This window comes from Meles meles, chromosome 20 (genome assembly GCF_922984935.1).
Source record: "Meles meles chromosome 20, mMelMel3.1 paternal haplotype, whole genome shotgun sequence".
Taxonomy (NCBI): Eukaryota; Metazoa; Chordata; class Mammalia; order Carnivora; family Mustelidae; genus Meles; species Meles meles.
In genome coordinates, this window is record NC_060085.1 from 32,286,744 (window position 1) to 32,299,735 (window position 12,992).

The 12,992-nt window shown below is 43.4% G+C and overlaps 1 protein-coding gene across 4 annotated transcripts in view; it reads left to right on the forward strand.

Annotated features, from left to right (window-relative positions):
- ATXN7 (ataxin 7) overlaps window positions 1-12,992 on the forward strand; it is a 138,066-nt gene that overhangs the window by 108,552 nt on the left and 16,522 nt on the right. For all 4 annotated transcript variants that reach the window (XM_045991241.1, XM_045991242.1, XM_045991243.1 and 1 more), the window contains 3 exons: window positions 6,376-6,628; window positions 8,667-8,926; window positions 9,393-9,475. In XM_045991241.1, the coding sequence (XP_045847197.1) occupies window positions 6,376-6,628; window positions 8,667-8,926; window positions 9,393-9,475 (596 nt within the window). The remainder of the gene's footprint in view (window positions 1-6,375; window positions 6,629-8,666; window positions 8,927-9,392; window positions 9,476-12,992) is intronic.

Here is a 12,992-nt window from a genome sequence, read left to right on the forward strand (position 1 = left end):
TTGAGACTTGATCTTCACTTTACTCCATTCCATTCCCCTGCAGTTCTTCCTGAGTGACTCATGTCTGTCGAAAATGAGCCAACCTTTTATTGATAAAATAACTTTAGTTTGAGAGCATTCTTTTTGGTTAGTGTAAATTTACTCATTTTTAAATGAATTTTAAAAGTTCTTCCTCTTAGCTTTTAGGAGAAGAGCTTAGTCTCTTCCTGGACTGACATGTACTAGATATGTAGCCTACCCCTGTCCCACACCGGAGAAGGTAACTTAAAGTGGGTTAGGTTTATGAGTAAGTGATTTCTGCCTGCTTCGGTTATCAGCACACCTTTCTCACAGAAGTCTGTAACTGGCATTAGCTGAATTCACAGGTGTCATTTGCCTTGGTGCCTGCTGAATTCCCAGTGACAGTCCATGATCGTCCCTGTCTGCAGGCTCTACAACTCTCCATCGTTTAATCCCCAATAGCCCTGCGGGGTGGGCACAACAGATAAAGAGGTTAACAAGGTGGGTAGAATCAGGTTATTGTCTAGCGTTACCCATATGGTAAGTGGCAGAGGCTTTGAACCCATCTGTCTCTTGATTCTGAAGTTCTTGCCCTTTCAGGGGATCTATAAAAAAGCGTTTTTTATTTTAATTTGGATTCTCTTCAGGCTGGTTAGTTACTTACCCCACATCAAGACTGTGCCCAACAGCCCTGAGCCTCAGCTGGAAAGGCCACCTTGACCTCCAGAGACCAGAGAGTGACAAGAAGCATTCATTGTATTGGTCCAGAGGGGGCCAGCCTAATCCTATAGAACAGGTATTTGCTGCCCCTCCTGATGGTTCTTATGGTAAAACAGAGTCATCTGGGAACTTTGTGAAATGTTTCTTTTTAGCCAGAAAGACAGCTCTCCCTGATAACTTTGTACCAGAATTTACTCTTCAGACCATCTCTGATGCTTTAAAATTCCTCTGAGCAAAAGAGAAAGCTACACAGGCTGATGGGCACAGCTAATCTTTAGGATAGCAGCTTGCATAATGGAAAGGTGAAATCCAAAATACATGGATTTCACTTAAACTGGATCCTTACCCTGAATTCACCGAAATTCTGTCTTGACCTTGTGTTTAGCCTCTGCAGCCTTTGGTGCTGGCAGTTAGCCTGTTTTTCCTGAGCACCCGGGAAGACGGGCTTCCCACTATTGTATGTCCCAACCCTCACCTTCATCCCTCTCTTCTGGCTGCCTTCGGACCACGAATTATGGCTTGCTAATAATGCCATGTCAGGGCAGGTGGGTTATGGTGTGGTCCAGCCTGGATGCTAGAGTCAACCTGCCTGGGATTGTATCCCAGTTCTGCCTCTTAACTAGCTGAGTGATGTTGGGCAACCGTCATGAGTCCTTTAAAGCCTTGGCTTCCTTATCTGGAAGTGGGGATCATAACAGTATCTGCTTTGTACAAAGATGGTCAGGATTGAATGAGATAACCTCTGTAAATTACGCAGCATAGTGCCTGACACGTGGTTTCTGCCCAGTAAACAATGGCTGCTATTGTTGACATCGCTGAAGGTGAGGCTTCTTATCAGTCAGTTGGTTGAGTTATAAAACATTAATAAAAGAGCCCTGAGCAAAAATAAGACTGTGAAGTGGTCTTAGTAGCTCTTAGGTGTTGGCTGCTCTTACATGATGACCCCTGAGAATCGGACAGATGGACTGTTTGCTCATGAACGGTAATACGCCTTGCTGTAATCTGGCGTGTGTGAGACTGAGGCTAGAGCACCACATGAAATGCGCCCATTTTTTAAAAGTATAATCAAGTAAACGGTAGCTGTTGTAGAAAAAGAAAACAATATACAAAATTTTCAAAAAAATAGACACTAATCCAGGGAAAACTGCTTAAAATTTGATAGACATCCTTGTAAATTTTTTTTTCCACCATGAATGGTTTGAAGTTAAAGTTTGCTTTGACAGCTTTTTAAGGCTTGTGTCCTAACTTTGACACTTGTGCATATAAATTATTTTTAGTTATTTCCAAAGCAGTATTTATTTATGACTTAAAAAGATCTAATTATTTGCTTTGAACTCCTATTTGGTTTGTACCTGGGTGTCAACATGTACATACATATATTTTTAAACCTCGGCATGAATCCCAGATTGCAAGCTTAGTATTCTTGGTTGCTTTGCATTTTGGAAGACTTAAAGAGAGCTGTCCTCTGTCTTATCCTTCCCAGTATCCTGCCATTGCATTCAGTGGTCGCACATGTGCAAGCCACAGGGGGAGAAAAAGCCCAGTGCATCTTCTCTTTGTTCGCTTGCATGTGATCCCTTTCTCTCTCCCTCCTTCCTCCGTCTTTACCTGTACCTCTTCCTCCACATTGGTCTGTCTCCCCTGTCGAACCCAAACCCCCGATGCCACTGGGTCTCTGTTCTGTGTTTCCCTGTTTCTGTATTTGTCTATCTGTTGGTCTGCCTGATTATCTCTCCCTTTTGCTGGGGCCATTCAAAGTGCCCTCCTCATTCAGGGACGAGAGACTGTGCTTTGTCTGAGCTGGTGCCAGACCCTGGAGAGAGGAGTGCTTTGAAAACTCAACTTGGACTCCTCACCAAACCGCACCGCAGTTATGCTTAGCATCTGGCCACCAGTTTGCCCACTTAATATAAGGTCCCTAACCCTACCCATAACTTGCCCATTTCTCTTTTGATCTAGGAACAAACACTTTTTTTTTTCAAGCTGGAAGTCCAGTTTAGAATCTTAGGAAAAATAAAGGCCCACAGTGAAAGGATGAGGAGAGTCCAACTCAGCTGTAATTAAATTTGTTTTTTCCTCTTTGCTTTCTCGCAGAGGGTAAGCCAGATACCGCCCTCTCCAGAGAGTAAGTTACCAGACCATGATGTGAAGGAACAGCTTAATTCAGCAGGATGACAAGGATTTGAACTGGCCCCTTTCAGCCAGGATCTGTTAAACACATACTCACGCACACATCACACAAGTTGGTTTCAAGTTTTAAGTAAATGAAAGAAATTCACATGATAGATTGCCATTCTTAGTTTCTAAATAGCTTTTATTATTGAAGTAGAAAATACAATTTTTTTGAAGTGTTATCGATATATCAGCTGACTTCTAATGTTAGGAAACTTTGATGCTTGATTTTTCTAGTGCAAAATCCCATATCAAGAGTTAATAGACTAGAAAAGAAACATTAGCTGAAGAAAATGGCAGCAATGGACTATGATGGGAATAGAGAATTAGAAGGAGAAGCTTGAAGTTACAGTCAGTTCTGCTGTCACACAGCATGCATTCCTAAGAAATTACTGTGCGCTGCAAAGTTGTGTAATGCAATCCACATGAGGCGCATTGGGAAAATGGGGTTATGGGCACAACACTTAAAACTTTACTAGTGATAAAAAAGGATACGAACCTAACAAAAATGGTAGCACAGTTTTACATCGATTAAATGGTTAAGAGTAGGTAAATACAAGAAAACGACCTGATATTTGCTTCTGAAAGTAGGTTTTGGAAGGGTTGCAGCTTGCGAGCTCTTGGGAAGTAGTGGACGGAAGGTTTCCTGAAATTGAGGGAATGTTGTAGCACCGGTTGTGGGTGGGTGTGGCTCCTCACATCCAGGGCAGCCTGGGGTGGATGGTAGATGTTTGGGAAGAGGGGTGTGTTTTGTGTACGCCCACGTGGCTCGGTTCAGCCAGGTGTAATTTTCTGCATTGACGTAGTGCTTTTTGCAGATGAAATTTTGCAAAAGCAAGTGCAATATTTCATTATGCTCAATTCATTTCTTAGTGTATCAGTAACTTTAGAATAAATTTGCTTTCTCCAAACAAGCATAACTGTATTGAATTAGATTGAGAATGTTATTTACATCATTTGTTATCAAGAGAAAATGTATCACATTTACTCTAAGACACATGTTAAGAATTCTGATCCCCAGAGAATAGTAAAAAGCGTGTGCTTCGTTAAAGTAAAAGTTGTAGTTGGGGTTTTTTCCCCTCTTCCTAGCAGAAACATGGTATTATCCTTTAGTATGCTTCCACCAGAAGTGTAGAAGCTTGCTGTGGATGAACTTGGAGGAATATTTTAATATTTATTTTAAGATATATCAAAAAATATATATAAGAAGCTTATCAAAACCTGTTTCGTAGATACTATCATTTGGAGAAATAGCTCTCAGTTGAAGCTGGTTCTGTGCTTCATACTGGGTGATGTAAAAACGGATTGGAAGGTAGTTTCAGGTTGCCCCCAGCAGAGGGACACTGCTGGTGATTAGGGATAGGGGGCAGGACTTCTAGTCATCCTGATACCCTGTACAAGAATTCTTCTGTCCAAAATACCAGTGACGCCCCCCAAAAGAGACCAGTTAATGCTGGCTGAGGAGGAGGACGGAACAGTAGAGTTGATCATTTAAATAAAAATGTCCGGTAAAAAAGAGTATTTTATGTGGCTTTGGTAACAATGATGAAAATAGTTTGCAGTTGATGAAAGTCTGGAAAGCACTGCAGGTAGTAACTGTGAGCTTTACTTAATAGACCCTGATATAGAGTGCCATGGCCCAGGCAGCGTTCTCATTGCTCTACAAATGTTAACTTACTCAGCCATGTCTAATGGTTCTGGAGCATTAGCCTCGTATGAGGAAGGCTCTCAACCTTGACTGCACAGCAGAATCACACAGGGGTGCTTATAAAAGTCTGGATGCCCAGACCACACCCCAAACCAGTGAAATCAGAATCTCGGAGGCTGGGAATCAGTATTTTTTAAGCCCATTATGTTACACCAGTGTGTGGACAAGGTTGAGAACCATTGGAGTGATTGGCAGTCACTCCTCCTCACAAGAAGACCTGTACCGATAGTTGAAAGTGTTAATGGAAGGTCTGCTCTGTGCTGTGCCTCAGAGGGACAGAGATGATCCAGACAGGAAACCTCGCCATCCAAGGGGAGGTGGCAGAACTGGAAACCGATTTTTACAGTCCTGGCTGACAAGTGCTGGTGCTTGGAAGGATCCTCAGACAGTGTTTGGGGATCACAGAGGAGAGAGAAACTAAATTAGAAGACGGGGTGGGGAGGGAACCTCTCAGATGCCAAATTTAGAAAATTAATAAACAAGTTATTTTAATTTTCCCTCCCATACACACAACTTTCATTAGAGGAAAAAAAAAGCACTTAAAAATCACTATCCAGTTAGCCATCCTAACTTGGTGGTGGCCTTGGTGTGGTCTAGTTGGACAAATGGAATTTTGTCTGTAGAGTAGGTTCTTGAGTACCATGTAAAGCATCGTTGATTTAATGGCCTTCTGGGAAATAAGTCATCTCAGCTTCCCAGAGAGCCTCAGGACTGTTACAAAATGACCTTTAAAAAATAAACCATTTGTGTGATGCTCATAATCATTGATTCTAGTTTAAATTTTTAAAAATATTCCTTTAGCTTCCATATTGCGATAAGTAAATGTTGGATCCCATACATTTTAAGTTAAGCCACGTGTCATTTTAAATTGCAAGTGTAATTGACAACACTAAGCTACCATCATAAGGTAGTTAAGTAGATAAAAGTTACTAAATAATTCACTTGTTTCAGATAGTAGCATTCTTCAACAGCTCTTGATTTATTTAGAATGGATTGCCTTACACAGAGAAAGCCTGATTCTCCAGTGGGTAGACTTATTTTCAGTTAAACCTGTGTAGTCTGTATTTAACCATGAATTACTTCCTGGTTTAAAAAACAGGCGTAGCTATTTGTGGTATTTTTGTCTTATGCCTTTGGCATCTTAGTGGTGTGAACCAGAGCTATGCCATCTGTACTCGAGTGAGATTATTAAAAAAAAAAAAAATTCACTGGAAAATTGCAGAACAGATTCTTAAAGAATGATAAGATAACCCTAGAAACATTCTTATTTGCTGTCTTATGCTGGTGGGTAGTGACAAAAAAAAATAAGGTACAACTTGTTTTTTAACATTTTGCAATTCTAAAAATTGGAAAGATGCTCTGCTAGCAAGGAAGAAAGAGACCCATGCAGCGTCAATTAGTACAGCTCTGCAGATGAGTGAGTAACTTGCCTCTCCACCTGCAAGTTGGAGTGAGGTTCATTTCGAGCCTGAAAAACCAAATATTCTCAGGTTTAGAATGGCTATTTAATTTCCTAATGGCTATCTATGTATGATAAACCGCTTTATGCTGAGATGTTTCCGAAGCAGAAGGACCAGTTCCTAGAATCCTAAATAAGTCTGTGGGGCCTAGATAAGCCTTTTCTGAAAGCTGCTGAGTTAAATATATTTTCACTTAGTGACGCATATTTGAACCTAAATGTGTTGATTTCAGGGGACTCTTCCAGGATTCCATTGGAGACTTGCCTGAAACCGTGTCTTTTTTTTTTTCTCCCCCCTTCCTGTTTTCCTTTTCAGAAAGAAGACATAGCTCATCCAGCAAGCCTTCTTTGGCCGTTCCTCCCAGTTCAGTATTTTCCTTCTTCCCTTCTCTGTCCAAAAGCAAAGGCGGCAGTGGAAGTGGAAGCAGCCGTTCTTCCAGTGGAGGTGTTCTAAGCGCATCCTCATTAAGTTCCAAGTTGCTGAAATCACCCAAAGAGAAGTTCCAGCTCAGGGGGAACACCAGGCCAATGCATCCCATTCAGCAAAGTAGAGTCCCCCATGGTAGAATGTGAGTATGGCCAAGAGGGTCCTTGAAGCCTCCCTGCAGGAAGTGGAACTGTGTCCCCAGTAGCATCCAAGTGCCTTGTGAATAATGGGAAAGAGAGGCTGCTCGGGGGCGGGGGGAGGGTGCAGATAAATGTTTTGTTTTGTTTCCCTGTCCCGCTTTGGGTTAAGGTTAACACTTAGTGATTCTTTATCGTGTGCCAGCTGTGGAAACTTGGCTGTCTTTGTGTCCTGTCATTTAATTATCACAACAACGCTATGAAGCAGGTCTTAGTGGTAGCCCCATTTTGCAGATAAGAAGAAGGAAACATAATAAGGTCGAGGAGTGGTAGCCAAAGAGCACTCCAGTCAGACCAGCCCCCAGTTCACACGCCCCTCATGTCACTTCCCTAACTGCAGGGCTTTGAGCGAGGCACTGTTTCTCTCTCAGTATGAGAATAGGCCTTGGTGCAGAGTTCCTGGGAGCAGTAGAATTAACATGTAGCACCAAGCACCTGCCATAGTGTCTGGCCCACGGGAGACAGTAAACGAACGGACAGTGGTGCTTCTGCTGCTGCCGTTGATAACAGTAGGAATAAAAAGGTGAGGTGATTCCTAGATGCTGTTCCAGGATTTCCTGGAGCCTGCAGAGCAATAGGGAAACAACGCTTCCTCCCCCACAGTCTTGGGTTCCCATCACAGTAGCGGAAGAAGTTCCCACTTCTAGGCAAGGCTTTGGCATGTTTGCACAGTGGGTCTGGAGCCTGGCAGGCTCCTTGTGGGCATGTGAGGGAGCAGCCCAAGCACTCCATAGAAACCTGTCTTGCCTCGTCATGGCAGCCCTCTGCCCTGGTGTGGGTGGCTTTTCCCTGGCCTGCCTCCCTTTTGGAGGGTATGACCCACATCTCAGTCCCCAGGTCTGATAACCTGGCTAATCTGAGGGCAGCATCTAGCACCTGCTGCTGCTCGAGGACCTTGCCAGCTGGGAGACGCCGTGGCTTCTTGCAGCGTCTCTGCTGCTGTCGGCCTCTTCCAGGTACAGCTGTTTGGTGCTGTTTGTCCTGGTTGCTAAGCCCCCAGCCTCTGCTCATCTGTCAGAAGTACAAGTACAGCAGGCTTGGCTTTCGTTCCCGGACCTGTCCGAAAGCCAAAGAAAATGCCAGTGCTATGTGTAAGTCAGTCGCCAGCTTAACAGCTGTTTGAGCACTGACTTCACTGAGCAAAGTTTATAAAACCTCATCAATCCCAGTCTTCTTTATTTGGATGGAGCTGGGCTTTAGAGGGGGACCAGGCCAACTGTTAGCATTGTACTAACATTTGCCACCCAAATGATAGCGTAAGATTCCCAAAAAACTCAGTTCTTTATTAGTGGCCCAGGTGCTCGGTGCTCACCAGCTGTGTGCCAGACACTTAACTTTCTGAGCTCTTATTATAGAAACTTTTTTCAGAGACTGGAGAATTATCCCGTCAGTGACACATCACATAACTAATTAAACTTTGGTCTCCTTCATTGACGGGGGCAGAGAGCCTCTTCTCGGAGGTGTGATTAGGCTCCTTTGAATTCTTGTATGTCCCCACAAACGTTTCTTGGACATATTCTCTAGTTCCAATTATTCTTTCCTCTGTTTACTCACTTTACTTGATTTTGATGACTCCTTTCTTAAAAATGATAGTTCTCAAAAGATACCCTCTAAAGGTTTTGCAGATGGTATTTGGTCCTTTTAGACCTTTTCGTATTCTGCTTCTTAGAGGAATTGAGCTGGGTGTCAGGTGTAGGTCTCCCATAGCCTCGTGTGTCAGATTGTCCTGGATGACGAAAGACCAGGTAAATCCAATGGTCCACTGGACTTTTTTGCTTCACCAGGAGGGCTTAGAGACTGAATCATCATGAATCTTCCTGAATTTTCTGGGTAGTCCCAACACATTTTCCTAAGTTTCCTTTGGGGGCCTAGCTCTGTGTAGTGCATGGGGGTAGTTGGAGACTCTGCCCTCTGCCTTCCAGCTCCCCACTTCCTTGGGGCGGAAGGGCCCTCGGGCTGATGCTCCGCTTCCCTCTCTGATAGCATGACGCCCTCTGTCAAAGTGGAAAAGATTCATCCGAAGATGGATGGCACACTACTGAAATCTGCGGTGGGGCCCACCTGTCCTGCTACTGTGAGTTCCTCAGTCAAGCCTGGCCTTAACTGCTCCTCAATACCAAAGCCAACCTTGCCTTCACCTGGACAGATTCTGAATGGCAAAGGGCTTCCTGCACCATCCACTCTGGAAAAGAAGTCTGAAGATAATTCCAATAACAGGAAATTTTTAAATAAGAGATTATCAGGTAACTTCACATTTTCTTGTCTCAGTGTTTCTGTGTCTATTAATTGGGCATCTGTGAGGGAACAGATGGGCTGCTGTCTACAAGACCTCCCTTTAAGGCTGGTCAACTTCAGTTTTAGGAGAGAGTTCCTTAAGTAAGACATCTGACCTCTTCACTCTTGCTTTTAAAAGTACACGTGTCTGTAGGTACTGTAAAACTGGCTTTTTCGGGGTGTCTTTGCGAATGGAGTGGTGCGATAGTGCTGATTTGCACGTTGTCTTTTCTGTCAAGTGATGACGGTAGGCCCCCGCCCTCTGTGGGATCTGCTGCTGTTTAGTGGGGCTCACATGTTATAGATTTTATGTATTGGTGATGTCATAGATTGTATTCAAGTTAAAAAATTTGTCTGTTTCGAGATTTTTCCTTTTGTTTTCAAAATGAAGGAATGTTTGATGAGCCCTTGGTAATGTCTATATGCTTTTGACAGAAAGAGAGTTTGACCCTGACATCCACTGTGGGGTCATCGACCTCGACACCAAGAAGCCCTGCACCCGGTCTTTGACATGCAAGGTAGGTGGCCTCCTAGATGGCTCTGGAAACTCTCCAGTAAGCACAGGATTTGGGGTCCATGGCATGGCCCCGCAAAGCTCTTGCACCCGGAAGGGAGCTGATCTGTGGATTGTTCTGAATTTTGTAAATGAGGGGGTAACTGGGTTTCCATGAAGAAGGCCTTCAGTTTGGAAAATGCAACATCTTTTGTGATAAGCTGCAGTCAAAAGAGGGGTTTTGCCCCCAGTGAGCTTCTGGTGTCATATCCAGGGGAATCGTGTTCTTTCCTAATCACTCTGTTATTTTCAAAGACTGTTAGTATTTCTGCAGAGAAATTTAATGTGAGAGACTACCCTTTACTGTGGTTTAAACTGTATGGACTTAAAACAGGTCCAGGAATTTCCCTTGCCTATATGTGAATATTCTTAAAATGCTTGTGTAATGTATGGTTCCTAAATTTTAAAGAGCCACTTGAAAATCATCTGATTTTGAGATAGACTCATTTTTCCAGTTCTGAGAAAGTGCTAGATAATATACAGTCTTACTTACAAAGCGAAGAAAATGTTATGATCCTCCTTTCTGCCCTGAGTTTTCCTTTCAAATGCCGATATGCTAATAAGAAGGTGGTGTATTTGCTGTATAGTTGGAGTTGCCGTGGAGTGGCATCAGGGGACCCCCGCATAAATGAGCAGATGTGCTTGTGTGCTTTTCTCTGGAGAATGTCTCCACCTACCCTTCCGAGGGGTTCAAAAACTATCACAGGTCATTGCTTTAAAGTAATTTAAAAACACTTGTTTGGAGAAGGGGGTAAGAATTACGAAAATTAGTGTTGTCTTTTAAAAAATTGAATAAAATTTTTGGTGTATTATTTTAAATTTTACCAAAGATTATGTTTGAATAAGGGACTTCAGGCCCTGCGCTACCCCCTAATAGTGGAGGAATGTTAAAATCTTCAGAAAGTGTAAATGTTGTTTCTAAGTGGTTCTTATTTAGTTTAAATTTCTAATTTAATTTTAGCATGTAGATTTTATTTTACAACAGTGGTTCTGAAGCTTTTACGGAAAGGCGTTGGCCAGAGCCCCTTTAAATATCTAACTTAAAAAAAAAATCACAGATCATTTTCCCTGAGGAAAAATATCTATATACACATATATATTCTGAATTTTGCATTCTGTCTCAGGGTTCACACATATCTTCACCCCAAGCCCCAACCCTTAAATCTCTAGGCTAAAAAACTCCTTTCTCAGGACAGACTGCTTTTATTTTATGTAACATTAGTTGAACACAGAGCACAGTGTGTTGGTGGAAGTTAGCCCCTCTAGCTTTGAAAAGCTGTGGCCTGCTGCAGCAGCCACAGAGGAGTTTGCAAGCGCAAACCTCGGCCCAGTCCCCCGACCTGGTCCCAACTGGCTGACTGCTCTCAGCTCTCTTTCCACCTCCCTAGCTCTCGAGACCCCGGATCTTTCAGTATTAGGGTGCCCGTGGCCGATGAAGAATGCTTACCTTATCCCAGAGGCTTGGCCTTTAATCATCTCTGGGCATGCCAGTGGACAAAAGCTTTATCAGTTTATACTGTGCAGGATTGACTAGCCTTCTCCCTGAGTCTTTATTGACGGTGAACAGACTTCATACGGGTTCTTCATTGTCGTCCCATCTTCCTTTTTAAGTCATGTGTGCTTTTCACGTGTTCTATGAAGGGTGGTATCCGCAGAGCCCGGTGCGGGGCCTGCCTTCATGTTAGTATGCATCTGCAGCCCTGGCATGTCTGAGTTCATCAGAGAAGTGACAGGTCTGCCCTTTCACATGTGGCCCTTACTCTCCTCCTGTGTCTGTTTGCCACTGCTTCTCCCTCTTCCTGTAACCATTTTGGCCTGCATCTCTTAAGCTGTGGAGGGCTGCCTGTGCCTAAGGGCCTCCCCACACTTAAGGGCCTCCCTGCTGAATGTCTTCCATGTGCTGCCTGGGTCTGTCCTGCCTCAGACCGAGAACGTAGTCCTTCCTCTTCGGTGTCTGGGGACCTGCTACTGCCCACTCTGTCGCTCATCCACTCTGTCTGCCTGCCACACTCTCAGTCCCCTCCTCACTTCCTTGTCTGTCTGATATCCTGTTTCATGTCCTCTCTGTCTTCCATGCAAATAAAATCTGGCTCTGATTTCCTTGCCCCTTCGGTCATTGTGGAAGATTTTTTGCATATATCTGAGCACAGGCCCCATTCTGGGACTCAGTGGATATAGGCTTTAATAGAATCAAGGCACAGCCCCTAGCCTTGAGGGGCTTACAGTCTTATGAATGAGAGGTAGGTTAGTTTCATAATCATTCATATATGTGTGAAGTTACCCCTGATGAGTAATAGGAAGGAAGCCTATGTTTTATGACAGCCTTCAGTATGGGATTGAGCCAGGGAGGTCTCAGGCCTCCTTTGCCATAGGAATATGGGCTGAAATCCACATGATTTAACTGGGCACAGAGGGGTGGGAGAAGCTAAGGAAGCAGCATGTATAAATATTCCATGATGGGGCAGAATAGACATGGTCAGGTCTGAGCCCACCAGGAGGCTGAAGAGCAGGAGCAGGAGGAGGCACTTGGTTACCAAAGGGGGAGGGGCAGGAACCTAGTTACATACCCAGTCTTTGTCCAGTGATTCTTGGGCAGCCCTCAAGGGTTCTGATGGGGAGGGAGCTCCATAGAAATCCTGGTTATTGTTCAAATCAATCTAGGGAAATATCGGTCATCTTATGATGACAGATCATAAGATCATAAGATGACCAATATTTCCCTAGCTTGACTTAACTTGGTCTTGCTGTGCTAAGCACCAGGGTCATTCAGAGATGAAGAATGGCTTCTACATCTGTCTAAAGAGACTGGATGAGATATATATATTCATTGATTCATTGATTCATTCAACACATAGTAGAGGGCCATAATTTTTACATACTTTGTTTGAAGCATTTCCTGAGTGACAGGTGCAGTATTAGGTAGCTAGAAAATAACAAAGTTCCTTCTCTTCATTTCGGTTACTTTCCTCTGGATATATTACATAGTAAAGGAAATTAAGTAAAACTTGAAAAAGAAGCTAAATCCACTTGTGTACCCATTTAGGCCAGCTTCAGTGTGGGGCAGGCACAGTTTGCAGTAGGTCCCTAAGGAGATAGGTCGTTAACTGAAGTTCAGAAGGACAGTAAAAGCCTAATTCCCCTTCAAGCCCTTAAATTATATCAAACCTCTAAGCTTCTGGAGCAGTAATACGTTTGTATAATGTGTAAGGCCATAAACACACACAGATACTTTTGTGTTACTTTTGTAACACGGAAGAATGGAGGAAGTCTGTAGATGAATTAACTTATATTTGCAGTCCGTGATTTGTGGCCACTGTCTCCTTAAACATTTTTTACAGACTAGGACTCCACAATAGGCAATAGTTAACTAGACTTTATCTTCTTCTAGGAATAGTATTAGCCCCAAGTTAGCCTTCAAAAACAAACAGGAATTATCAAATGCATCTGGAGCATAGATATTTTTTATTGTAAGATACGCCTCA